The following is a 14679-nucleotide window of genomic DNA, read 5'->3' on the forward strand; positions in this document are numbered from 1 at the left end:
CATTCAATTGTGTTTCTTCTCATTTCTATTCTCTTCTCTTATATTTTAGCTGTGTTATAATTATTTCATGTTATTCTGATACACAACAATATATATATATATATATATATATATATATATATATATATATATATATATATATATATATATATATATATATATATATATATATATATATATATATATATATATATTATAAACACATGAATGTTTACCAATTTTATTGAATACATAGGTATTAAACTTATATGCATTTTAATATAGGTGTTTGTTTATTTGTTAATTCAATAATAATATTCTTGAATTATTTTAATATTGTCAAAAACTTAAAATAGTCTGATAAACAAAAATTGATCGATAATATTTTATCAAAATTGCAAATAAACGGGTACGGATCTGGTACTTAGCTACCCATAAAATACGGGCACAGATATAAATATTGATGCCCTACGCGGATATGGAGCGGGTACGAATTTTTTTTCAAACTGCATATATAGAGACGGATATTATAGTAACATGCTCAAACTCTATCCATTATCCTCACTATTATCTTATTTATATAGAAATAAAAGAGATATAAGATAAATATTATAACATTTTTTATTAAAAAATATATTTTGTAATTCTTCTATATCTAATAAAATATAATCAAAAAATATAAACATCAATATAAATATTAAAAGAAAATAAGAAAAAATAATGTATGATACATCAAACGTGTGTTAAAAAATATAAATATCAAAATGAGAGAAACAAAAGTAAAAGTAAAAAAAAATACCTTAAAATTTAAGATTTAGGGAAATAATTTTTAGTCCCCTAGTTATCATCAAAACTAAATTTTATCTCTAGATTAAATAAAGACACGATAAAAAAAACATAAATAATAAAATATAGAAATATTTTAATCTATCCTTTTTAGAATCCAATTTTTAAAAAATATCTTTACTAAAACATGATGCTTCAAAATTTGTACATAAAAATAAACATAACTAAAAACTAACAAACAATAATAAAATTAAGAATAATAAATAGAAAAAATAATTACTAAAAAATATATTTTGTAATTTCTCAAATTCTCTTATCTGCAAAATTAAATCCATTTTAAATTTGTTTCGTTTACTATCCCATTTATATAAAAATGAAAGAGAATTAAGATAAATATTATAATATTTTTATTAAAAGATATATTTTGTAAGTCATCAAAATATACCTAATAAAACATAATCAACAAATATAAACATTAATATAAATATTAAAAGAAAATAATAAAGAATAAAATTGAGAAAGATGGATGGAATCTTATGAATAAACCAGTTTGTGATTCTTCAAGTTTTCATATTTACACAAAAAAAAAACAATAATTGGTAAACAATACATATTGTATATATTTCAAATTAAACATAATCAAGAAATAGTAAATATCAGGAAATATGAGATGAAATTAGCATAAAATCAAAAAATTGTGAGAGATAAAGCATAATCAACAAATATAAACATCAATATAAATATTAAAAGAAAATAAAAAAGAATAAAATTGAGAAAGATTGAAGAAATCTAATGAATAAATTGTGATTCTTCAAGTTCTCATATCTACCCAAAAAAATCAATAATTAATAAACAATAAACATGTTACATCCATTGCAAATTAAACATAATCATCAAACAGTTAATATCAGTATATATGAGATGAAAATAGCAAAGAATCAAAAATTTGTGAGAGGTTGAAGAATTAACAAACCTGTTAATTGTGAAAATGTGAAAGTTTTCTATGGTAAAAATATGGAGAAATCCTACTATTTCTCTCCATAAAATTTCCAATGTAACTATCAATAAAAAATAAAAAATTCTGCATTTACATTTGTAAACATAATCACTACTTAAATTGATGTGGTGGTGTTCTAGCACCCATGAAGATATATCACTAGTTCAATTGATGAAGTGGGATTCTAACTCTAACACCCACGTTGTTAATTTAATTATTAATTTAATAATAAATAAAAACAAACAAAACGTGGGATAATTAGTGATTACTTAAAAGATATTAGTGAGAACATTTTTTAAGTAATATAACAAATAGATGTTAATAAATATTTAAAAAAATAGTTATTATTTAGTAACTATTTAAAAGATTAAATAGGTTTATGGTCCAAATAAATATTATCATTTTCACTTTAGTCCCTCAAAAAATTTCCTTTAAAGAAGGGTCATTCTAATATTTTGTATCCAAATTTTTGGTTCATCATGTCAACATTCGTTAACAGAAGCTGACGTGGTGCGCCACGTGAAATTTTTTTTGTGATTGTACATACACGTGTTAATGTCAGCGTGTCAAGATGCTGACGTGGCATATCACATGGCTAAAGTCAATATTGTTCGGGAATCTAAAAAAAATTGTAGCTAATTGATAGTTAAAATCGTAGCCAATTTGTAACAAATACGTTGCAAGATTTCTGATTCTAAAAAATGCAGTCTTAGTGCAGGTCTTAATATAGGTTATTTATTTCAATAGCTTTTCATGAACAAGTAACAACTTCTTAACTACTAATAGCAAACATATTAGTTTGGATCAATTTATTACCAAGAATACAACTTTAACAAATGAGAAAGAAGTGGCAGAGCTCATTCGAGCTATGAAGTTTTTAGTGTCCCGTGTGGTAAGTGTAGCAATTACATGCAAGGTTGCATCACATCTTCCCAAGCTTGTCAAATTCCTTAAACGATTAACAAAGTCGTATCTCATGGTGAAGTGCACAATTTCAGAGACGGGAGAACATATCATAGTTGTTAGTGTTAGTATTGATTCATTTTCAGAAACTTGGAGAGAAAGTTTGTTATAGAGTATTTTAGTATTTCTCCTAAAGTCCCTCTTGTATTTAAGCAAGTGAGTGGTGTGAACAAATTGTACATTTATTCCTTTAGCAGTTTGTGCAATGTATGTGTGTGTGCGCACCCATTTGTAACCGTTTTGAGTAGTGGAAGATTTGTTATTATTCTCTCTTCTCTCTCTCTTGTTTCCGTTGTTCATCTTTATCAGCTTGTGCATCAACAATTGATATCTACAGTTCTGGTTCAGATCCATAGGGAAATACCACAGGAAACACGAGTGAAACGATGAGGTGTTATGTGATTGATTCCTGTTCGGAGAATTCGTGTTGAATTTCTGTTCAGAATTGTACCAGAATCACATATCTTGATTATGCGGGATTAGGAAACACTATGTTTAGGTGAGATCTGAATGTATTGCACAAGGTTGAAGATGAGCGAAAACAATTTGAGCACCAAGCTTTCAGTGTTTGATGGCAAGAACTGGAATCGTTGGATGATTCAGATACGTGTGTTATTTGGAGTTCAAGATGTGCTTGATCTCATCAACGATGGTTACGTTCAGATTGCACTTTCAAAAAATACAACAAAAACGCAGAGAAATCTCAGCGTGATCTAAGTAAAAAGGATAAGAAGGATCTAATCTACATCCATTAGTGTGTGAATGTGAACGTGTTTGAGAAAATCGTTGATTCGACGATAACGAAAGTTGTATGGGACACACGGGTCCGATGCTACGACGGTGATGCATTAGTGAAGAAGGTGAAGCTTTCGTCTCTGTGTAAGCAGTATGAGAATCTCAACATGAAGAACAATGAGAAGGTACCTGACTACATCTCTAGAGTGATTCTGATCAAAAATGAGATAAAGTCGTATGGATAAACTCTCTTTGAAGAAAATATCATTGAGAAGGTACTTAAATCTCTTACTCCTCAGTTTGATTACATCGTTATAGCAATTGAACACTCTAAGGATCTGAGCATCATGAGAATAGAAGAGTTGCAAAGCAGTCTAGAGGTGCAAGAGTTGTGTCTGACTGAAAGAACCTCTGAGAGAGAGGTAGAGCAGGCTCTGAAAGTTTCTTTTGTCAAGAAATACCAGAAGCAATCATGATCATAAGCCAAGAAAAAATATGGTAGGTCTCAGAAGTTAGAAACCTCAACTTCTGAAAGTTAGAAGGGAAGGGAGAATTATGACAAGAGAAAAGTTCAATGTTACTGTTGTAAGAAGTTTGGCCACTTCGCTGCAGATTGTTGGTCAAACAAGGAGAGGAAATCAGAAGAAGTGAATATAGCCAAAAGTTCTGATGATGAGCATGTACTATTAAAGACTTCTGATTCTGATAGTGTGTCTCTAGAAGACTGGTGGTATATGGACATTGGTTGTTCAAACCATCTTACTGGAAATAAAAAATAGTTGGTTGATTTTGACTCTAGGAAAAGGACCAAGATCAGATTTGATGATGATAAGTATCTGAATGCTGAAGGAATGGGGAATGTTAGAGTGATTTTGAATAATGGCAAATATGCGCTAATTCAGAACATTTAGTATGTTCCTGGCATGAAGAGAAATCTGATGAGTGTAGGTCAATTAATTGAAAGGGGATTCTCAATTATCATAAAGGACAATCTTTTGAAGTTGTATGACTGCAATAAGAACTTGATTATGGAGTCAAAACAGTGAAGGAATAGAACATTCAAGGTGAATGTTAAAACTGCAGACTCTGAATATCTTAGTGCAACAAGTTTTGTGAAGGAAGGTGAGTTATGGTACAAAAGATTTGGTCATTTGAACTTCAGAAGCTTAGGGAATATGAATTCAAAGAAACTGGTACGTGGAATTCATGCAATTAAGAAACCAGAAAAATCATGCAATGTGTGCATGAGAGGGAAGCAACCAAGACTTCCATTTGCATCAGAAGTAGCTCCAGGAGCAAAACATCCTTTGGGAGTAGTGCATTTTGATGTGTGTGAACCATTTACAGAACCTTCACTAGAAGGTAATAAATACTGTGTAATTGGTGGATGAGTTCACAAGAATGACATGGGTATCCCTTATAAAGTTCAAACACGAGGTGTTTGCTAAATTTAAGAAATTCATAATAAAGGTTGAGAAACAAAGTGGTCAGACTCTGAAGGTTCTCAGAACTAATGGTGGTGGTGAGTATAACTCTATAGTTCAAGAAGTTATATGAGGAGAATGGAATTGAGCATGAAGTGACTGCTTCATATACTCCTCGACACAATGGTCTTGCTGAAAGGAGAAACCGAATTTTGCTTGATATGGTAAGAAACATGCTGAAGGAGAAGAAGTTTCCTAACACTTTGTGGGGGAGAAGTTGTTATCACTACGGCATATGTGCTCAACAAGTGTCCAACCAAGAAGCTGAAGGAAATTGTTCCTTTTGAGAGGTGGACAGGAGATAAGCAAAGTGTGAGTCATTTCAGAGTATTTGGTTCTATCTGTTATAAACACGTTCCAAATACTACTAGAAAGAAGTTGGATGATATAAGTAAGGTGGTGTTACTGGTGGGGTATCACAGTACAACTGCTTATAAGTTTTATTGTCCATTCACTAATAAGGTCGAAGTCAGCAGAGATGTTGTTATGAAAGAGTCGGAAGTATGGGATTGGAGCAAGTCTCAATCTAACTCCGGTGTAGAGTTAACTTCTGAAGATATTGATTCTGATTCTGAAGATGAGACCGAGCCTGAAAATGATTTTGAGATTGAGTCGGAATCAGAAGGCGAGATTGACTCTGAGGAAGAATATGATTCTGGTGATCCAGATTTTAGTGGTAGTCCAGATTCTTGGAATATTCCAGATTCTGAAGGTGGTCGTGCTTCTGAAGTCGGTACTTCTGAAGTTCCAACATCTGATACTGTTCCAAAATCATAAGGTTTTGAATAAGTTCTGAGGCCACAAAGAATCATAAACATTTCAAGAAGGTTTGCAAAGTTTGACATGCTGCAAGATACTGAAGTAGATTCTGAAGGGGAAGTTATTCAGTGTGTCATGTTAGTAGACTATGAACCTGTGAATACGAAAGAAGCTCTCAAGCAGAAATTCTGGTTGAAGGCCATGAAAGAATAACTTGATTTCATATAGAGAAACAAGACTTGGAAGCTGACAGAACTTCCAAAGAACAAGAAAGCCAACAGTGTGAGATGGGTTTATAAGGTGAAGCTAAGTCCAGATTGATCAATTGGAAAACACAGAGCATGGTAAGTTGTGAGAGGTTTTATGCAGAAACCTGGGTCAGATTACTTTGAAGTGTTTTCCCCTATAGCAAGACATAAAACAATCAGGTTGGTAATAGTGATAGTTGCGAACAGGAATTGGCCTCTGATGCATTTAGACGTGAAATCTGCATTTCTGAACGGTCCATTAGAAGAAGAGATTTATGTGTCACAACCTCCTGGATTTGAGAAAAAAAAAATCAGGAACGGATGGTGTACAAATTACACAAAGCTTTGTATGGAGTGAAGCAAGCCCCTAGAGCTTGAAATCTGAAAATTGATTCTTTTTTTAAGAAGTATGAATTTCAGAAATGTGAGATGGAGTATGGTGTCTATGTTCAGCATACTTCTGAAGGCAATATGATTTTGGTGTGTCTGTATGCTGATAATATATTGCTAACAGGAAGTTATGAATATGAGATAACTAAGTTCAAGAAGGAGTTGATGAATGAGTTTGAGATGCTTGGTCTAGGAAATATGGTTTTTTTTCTAGGGATGGATATTATGTAATCTGAGAAAGGCATAATTTTACATCAGTTGAAATATGAACTTGAACTTCTGAAGAGATTTGAGTTGTTGAATTGTAAAGTTATTGTCACACCTGTTGATACAAATTAGAAATTGAATTCTGATTCTGATGTAGATGCAACATCGTTCAAATTCTCCATGGCCAACTTAAGACAGGGTTTAAATTCTCCATGGCCAACTTAAGACAATTGCATTGAAATTAAAAAACTACTAGCTTTATGTTGTATTAGTTATCAATTACACCTACGATGAAACAGAACCTACTTTAACAACAATAAAGCTTTCACTTCGTAAATACTCCCTCAGTCCTACCTTTTAGATTTATTAAATAAGTAATGTATTTAATCTACGAAATATAATATAGGGTAGAGGGAGTAGAATTTTAATGGACTATTCTAAAAATGTATATTCCTCTAGTAGAATTTAAGAATTATTTTAAAAAATTAAAATTGTTCGAAGATTAACTCGAAGTTGCTACAGATTAATTACGATTTTAACGATAGATTAACTACAAATTTATCAAAAACAAAATTCTACGTCAACTTCTATTAACGACACCGTTAACAAAAGGGACAAAAAAAATGTGAATGAAAAGTATTAAAACTATTTTTTTTTTAAATTAGAGACTGAAAATGAAATTGATAATTAGTGATAGTTTTTAAAAGTTAGGGCAAGAAATTTTAATTTAATAAATAAATAAATATTGAATAATGAAATTCCTCAATTGACCTTTGACGCCAATATTTATTTCAATGACTTAACAATTTAATATAGATAAGATTTCCTCTTATTCTCTCCTCTTCTCCGATGAAACAATCAGACCCTAAGTAACACTCAATCAAAATATATATAGAAGGAAATGCATATCTTTTATAAATTAGTATATTGAATAAATAAAAACAGTCCAATTCATTTGTCCAAATGTAAACTACCTAAAAGCAGGTAGACCTTAGCTGTTTTACATTTAACAGTGTTCAGTGGTGCTGTGAAAATTTTACAGTATTTATCTAGCACTGGTGTAAAATGATAGTATAATCATAAGCCACGGCACCAAAACTTTACAGATACATACAAACTTGTTGTCACTAAGATTTTGCACAAGGATAGTCCTTCCATCTAGCGATGCCAGATTTAAATGTCCTCCGCATCACATCAATCCGTTCAATCAAAATTGAATCTTTCAGCTCTTCCATTTCAGCATGTTCCTTTTCCATCAAAAGCTCCAGTTCATCAAAATGTTTCACCTTTTGTTGCAGCTTCTCAATCTAATTAACAAATCAGCAAAGAAAAATTGTTCAATCCCTAAGATGGATAACTGAACCGGGTGAGGATCCTAATAATGTCAGACATTGCAGATTAAGAAAATTATGAGCTAGCTACCTGAGCTTCAATTATAGTTGCTACTAAATGTTCAATCTCTTTCTCTTCTTGGTCCGCCAACAATTTTGCACGAGCAGCAGTAGCTCCAAGAGCGGTTCCAATGGCAGCTCTTATTCTTAGTGTCAATGGTATGCCATCTTTTACTTCTGCAGAGTAAGATCAGATTAGAGGTCCAATGCAGCAATAGTTCATGAGAATCATAACCAATGTGTTGTTCACAAATATATATATATATATATATATATATATATATATATATATATATATATATATATATATATATATATATATATATATATATATATATATATATAATATATATATATATATATATATATATATATATATATATATATATATATATATAGTTATAGTTATATATATATATAGTTATTAACAATGTCGAAAAGTTCAAATTGAGTACAAGCCATGTCATTCTATAAATCACAAATGCCTTTGAATTACGCAATTCATGCATGATTAAAGTAATTTGTATTGAAAATACAAATTTGGACTTGTTTTTTCTTTTGTTTCTTAGTTTTCATTTACCAATTCTCATCAGAGATCTTGAAAGTTAGAAATTTACATTCATAAATTATACAAACTAAAGGGGGCTATTAAACACACTTTAATTATTCGATTGCCCTATTTATTTATTTTATTGCTCTGTTACAGGCTATTAACCACAATATGGGAGACAGGAGGGGAAATTAGTTATAACGATGAAGAATACGGATCTGATATGTGCGGAATGGTATAGGTGGAAGAGAACGCATATTCCAGTCACTTTCTTTGCATTACTCTTACCTATCAGTAATCTTTTTATTTACAGTTAATCCAAATTGCCCTATATCCAGATGGGTACTAATGCCTTACAAAAAACCAATCCTTCATGTTTAAATTTGTCAACTTCTTAAATAGTGTGACAAAAATTTATTCATGAAATATAAGATGTCCCAAAAATATCATTGGTGAAAGGAAACAAAAAGTATTTAAAAAAATAAAAAGGACAATTTATTACTACTTCCAAACAGAATTCCACTTCCTCCTTAAGGTTTCTAGTTCATTTCAAGGAACCCTTACCTCAAAAGGAATTACTCAAAATCCCATGTTGTTAGATCACTCACAGTAAAAATGATGGAGGAAGAGGAATCATTCGTTCCTGGAATTTTATTGATTGAAAAAGAAGGAATTACACAAGAGAGACTACTCTCTTCCACTGTATAAAACCAGTCATAACTAAGATGATAACAAAGATAATCCCTAGAGTTAGCTCATTCCCTTTATATATAGGGAAGAATGCCAACCATACTAACTAACTCCTAACTGACGTAACAACCTAATTGACTTGAAACTAACAGATATCAATTCTTATTGGTTGTGTTTCATTTATTCCTCCTCTGGTAGACTATTACATTCTAACGTTTGGTAGAATTATAATTAGAAATATTACTGGCATTATATTATGCGAAACACGTGCATATTTTGTTGAATTTGAATAGCACCATTATAAGCTACAAACCAAAACTTTCAACTGACAAGGCAAATGAATTCATCATTGAGAAACATTTGCTCTTCATAAGATTGTTTCCAATAATGTCCACTTACTTAAACCTCAGTTCAGTAACCGGTGAATCTTCTATTGTAAGTAATGAGAAGATTAATATGAAAACTTTGAAGAAAATCATGGGAAAACATACAACATTTTTCACTGGTTGAAATAGGGGACATGATTCAAACAATTACATTATTCTTTATCATAAACCAGGTATCAATAGATCATTTATCTCAAATCTTGCTTGATAGTTTGGCCCATAATTTTCATTGGTCTCCCCTTAACCTCTAATATTGAACTATCCATGTCTAGTCTATCATTCACTTACTACTAGTATGTGTCTACAAAGCTTCTCCACCTATACTCAAACCACATGAGGTGGGACTCTACTACATTTTATACGATGAGTTACCCTTACATTCTCCAAAGATTTCATTCATGCAATCCAGTATAGAATTCTCCATTATTATTATTTTAATAACTTAAACTGAGGGAGCTGATAATCTTTTTGTTTCATGAATCTATAAGAAATTGTTAAGTTTTGAGGGACTTAACCATCAGAATATCATCTTCATGCACATAGAAATAAAAATACCTGATTGAGTCGACCTCTCCACCATCTCTAAATCTTCACCGCCAAGAGTTCTGACACAAATAATAACATGTATAAGGGTTTTATAAAATGAAGGCTCAATTTAAAAGTAAATTACCACCTAGCAAAATTGGAAGGTAAATTGAATTGGGAGATTTATGATATATAGATCACCTTGCACTAGAAGCATTATCCTCTTCAACATCAAATATATCCCTTGGGAGCAAATTCTCATCACAAAGTGCTGAAATAGCAGCATCAGCTGCAGCAGCTGTGATATGAGGGTCAACCACTGTAGAGAGCAGTCCCACCTAGTTCAAAACACCATTAATTTATGATCTTACTTGGTTGTGGCTGGTTTTATCTCGTGGGAAGAAAAGGATCGTGCGGTAAACAAACAAATCAAACACATAGACACAAGTCTTTCACAAATTCTATGCATGTCACACTAAAGATAAAATCCACAGAAACAAGGAAAATGCAACCAGATATGAAAAATTATAAACATAACATAAATATGTAAATCTCGATATTATCTCTTACCTGCTTCATTAGTGAACAGCTGGAATCTGAAAGGGGAGCAACACGCTGCCTTTTGGAAGGACTTTCATGCACAGCATCTCCATTCTGCTCGTTTTCATTTTTAGGCTCAGATGATTGAACCTTTGCTGTAGAAGTTTCCTGTGTTTTTGAAGTTTCTAGGGGATCGGATGAAGAAGACTGAACTTGTTTTTCGTTGTTCATGATGCCAGTAGCACTACTACTGTTACCATTTCTGTGAGCAGAGCCTAACATGAGCTCCCCGAAAGGAAGCTCAATGAGTTTTGAAATACAATCAAGCTTAGTCTTGGTTTGAACACTTTGAACAACAAGTTCCCAGTCATCTCCATGCTTCAAAACAGATTCTAAGAGAAGGAGAGTTTCTCCCTCCGTCCAGACAGCACTATGTTTGGCACTAATTTCACTTGACTCATTTAGTATGAAATCCTCCATGGTCCCTTTCTCCCCAAAATTCCCGTTTTTGAAACATTTTGTGCAGATGATGAGGTTATCCTGCCATGTTTTGAAAAAAAAAAACAGAATAACTAACAGTATTAATGTCAGAAATGTATGCAAAATTGCAACAAAAACTAATGACATATAATACAATAAATTTCCATTGCATGAAGAGGCAGAAAAAATGGGATGAACTGCTTCTAAATCTGAATTTAAACATGTGCTGCCAGCACTTGCTCGGTGACATGTGCTGCCAGCACTTGCTCAGTGAACATGGGGAGGTAAATGAAACCAATTAACTCATAAAAATGGAAAGCGGAAGGATTCAAAAACAATATTTGGACAGCTGAACAGATCAATGGCATTTACTAATTGTAAGCAAAAAGAAGATGCAGATAAAAACGGTTTTCAAATTTCATGCAGATTGACAGCTCACAGAAAAAACAACTTAACACTATATTTTCTATTTCTTCATATATTTTCACCAAGCAAGTGTAAATGTATTTTCATTCTTAACACCTTCATTTTTACCTATTCAACCTAAGGCCTGTTAGGCTGGGGAGATGGGAGTAAAAACATCCCCTTCATTTGGGACTTTTTCAGCCAGAAGAAAATCACACAATCCTTGGAATCCCACCCAAGTTTACTTTAATAAACAATAACAAAGTGTTTGGTTCAATTGAAGGGGGAGAGAGGAGATGGATTTAATTAGATACTCTCTCTCTGGTTTCAATTATATAAAGAAAAACCAGAAGAAAAAAACATCAAAATCAATTAAGTTATTCAGTGTTGTTAAATAGCCGCTGTATGTGTGCTATACCGGTATAGAGTAGCAGAATTTGGACAAACCATTACTGTTCTCCGATACGCTATTTAGAACAAAATATTGTCAAAGTAGGCGCTAGCGGTATATTGCACCAATGCATTTATAACACTTAGCTATTTATTGTTGTCACTTTTTGAATGTCTGTCCAAATATACCCTTGTGGGAAAATGTGAGACCCTAAATACACACTAATATTAAAAAAGTCATTTGGATAATAAATACACCTTAAAAGTAGTAATGTTTACTTACAAATAAGACCAAAAAAAAATCTTATATAGGACCAGAGGATGTGTGCTGTTTGGTTTAGGAGAAATGATGGGGGATAGCCCTCTCCTTGTTTAGTTCGAAAGGGGGGAGGTTTTCATTGGGAAGGACTAATCTACTCCGTACACTATACTAACATTTCATGTAAGGATATTTAAGCAACCGTGTTAAATCCGTCTTCTATCCCATGCAAATCACCTCAATATCCAAGATGAGCCAAATTTTATTGAAAATAAATGTTGCTCCCCTCAATTTTGCTTCCCTTCCCTCCAAATTGTATAACGAAACCAGATATATTTAAAATAATCCCCCCTCCCCTCTAAATTTTTTGTAACTAAACACCAAGTTAAGTTCACATGATTTGCAATGCTTTGTTAAAAGACATTACCATACCTTTAACCCAGAACCTCATTTCTTTACAATAATAACTTCAACCGAACCTAAATCACCAAAGCCAAGTCCAAATGACCAATTACCATCTCCAATTGCATTATTCATACATTAATTCTTTGAATCATAATAGGACATTCGATCTATATAACCCAACCTCGTTAAAAGTTACTTCTATTGTTGTTATCGATAACCAAATCCTTCTGTTAAATGTGAACAATAAAACTAGAAGAGAAATACCATAACATACATAAACAGATGAAATCAAAGAAAAATCAACCTTGGTACTTCGGTAGTGTTCAGAACCACATTTGGCATCACAATTCCCACAATTGACCTCCTTCTGTCGAATCAAATCTCCATAAACATCAGAATACGATGCCAGTGGCGGCATTTTGATACCAACTCCCCTCCCATTATCACCACCAGTACCAACCTTGGCATCACGCGGCAACAAAAGAGGTTTCAACGAGTTCGGCGTAGCCACAACACGAATCCCACTGGGAGCTCCTTCCTCGACCTTCACCTCACACCTCTCCTCCTCGTGCTCCTTCTCCGCTTCCCCACCGTCACCACCAGAAGGCGCGCCGTAGTTGATCAAACCCCAACTCTCTAAGAAAAGGAAAACCTTGTACAGAAACGTAACGTCACCAACTAGAGACTTTCGCACCTCGGTGAATGTAAGCCTTCTAGAAGGTTCCTCGCGGTACTTGTTGATGATGAAGTCTCTGTATTCTTTGTATATCTTCGGCGTTCTCGAAATTGAGGTTCCATCGAAGTACTCCTTGAAAGCTGTTTTCTCCGTTTCGTGGATTTCGTCCCACGCGAACCATCCTGTAAAAACGACGCCGGTTAGGTTGGAATTTCAACAGCTAGGGTTTTGGAGAGAGAGAGAGAGAGAGAGAGAGAGAGAGCTTACTGGTAGAGCTTGGGATGGTGTAGAGTTCGAGTTCTGAATCTGAGTCGTCGACCCGACCCGGGTTTGAATTGGGGTCTTTCGAACCTTCCATACTAAAATGCGCCGGAGGGAAACGCGGTTGATCTATTTCCGGCGGATTCGTCGTATCGGCGTTGGTAAAACTAAGGACTTGTCAACAAAAATGTTGATATTATATCAAAACAAAAACAAAAATCGTTAATGTTAAAAGAAATTGCTTTTTTAATTAGCTTTTCATTTATTTATAATTTTTAAAGTTTAGTAAAAATAAAAATTATAATATACTGAAAATAATTTAAGATAAAATTTACTTATAACAGATTTTTGTTATAATTTATCATATCATATAGCTATAATTTTTATACCTCAATGGTTTCACATTATTTTTATAAAAAAAAACAATAAATCTTTTAAAATATCAATGTTTCATAAAATACATCATTTTCAATTTCAATGATACAAGAGCAAATAGACAATAACACTAAGTCATAAAATTATATAAAATTATTGATTTAATATTTGTTTAATAGTAGTATCGATGGTTAATGAATAATTATCAAAAAAAAGTGTGGTTTATAGTTATATACTAGTTTTGTTTTTTCATTTTCAAAAAATTATAAATCATTAATGTCACGTGAACATGGGTTTGGTCGATGATTTCACTAGTTTAAAAACTCAAATCCAATACCTGAATCAAAGTTACGTAGATTGTTGCGAGTTAAGTCAAATATATGCGTAATTGAGTTGATTTGGATAATTAGTGAATTGTTTAAGTTAGTGGATTGGCGAATCCACTAACACACATATACACCAATATAGTCAAAGGTGTTATACTAGTTGTTTTTGTTATATAAGAAAGACGAAGAAAAAAAGTAAAGTAAAAAGATACTACGTTATAATAAATGATATTTTTTAGCATTTGTTAACATAGTCGAAGAAAATTCAAAATATTTCTCATACATTGTTGTAAAAGATCTCTTATGATTAGGATTTAACATCACATATATTTATATTTGCATAAGAGTTGTCTTCTTTGAGAATGGGATGGATAAAAATATCTCAAATCTTTTACCACATAACTTTTAATTAGCTTTAAGAGGTTAGCATAATGATGAAATATCAATATTTCATTCGCCACTGACTAGACAA

General features: G+C 32.3%; 1 protein-coding gene across 1 annotated transcript; it reads right to left on the minus strand.

The window, feature by feature from the left end:
* Positions 1-7440: 7440 nt before the first annotated feature.
* Positions 7441-13716, minus strand: LOC127078380 (SWI/SNF complex subunit SWI3A). The gene is made up of 7 exons (XM_051018840.1): positions 13513-13716; positions 12874-13427; positions 10661-11170; positions 10292-10428; positions 10121-10170; positions 7971-8116; positions 7441-7855 (listed from the first exon to the last, which is right to left on the minus strand). The coding sequence occupies exons 1-7, from the start codon at positions 13601-13603 to the stop codon at positions 7676-7678; spliced, it is 1668 nt and encodes a 555-aa protein (XP_050874797.1). The 5' UTR covers positions 13604-13716; the 3' UTR covers positions 7441-7675.
* Positions 13717-14679: the final 963 nt, after the last annotated feature.

Source organism: Lathyrus oleraceus, chromosome 5 (genome assembly GCF_024323335.1).
Source record: "Lathyrus oleraceus cultivar Zhongwan6 chromosome 5, CAAS_Psat_ZW6_1.0, whole genome shotgun sequence".
In the NCBI taxonomy this organism is placed as follows: domain Eukaryota; kingdom Viridiplantae; phylum Streptophyta; class Magnoliopsida; order Fabales; family Fabaceae; genus Lathyrus; species Lathyrus oleraceus.

Coding starts and splice junctions, on each gene's coding strand:
- LOC127078380 (XM_051018840.1), bottom strand. CDS start 13,603: ATGGAAGGTTCGAAAGACCCCAATTCAAACCCGGGTCGGGTCGACGAC. Junction 10,429..10,660: donor GCTGTTCACTAATGAAGCAG/GTAAGAGATAAT, acceptor GTTTTGAACTAG/GTGGGACTGCTCTCTACAGT. Junction 8,117..10,120: donor GGAGAGGTCGACTCAATCAG/GTATTTTTATTT, acceptor CTTACTCTGCAG/AAGTAAAAGATGGCATACCA.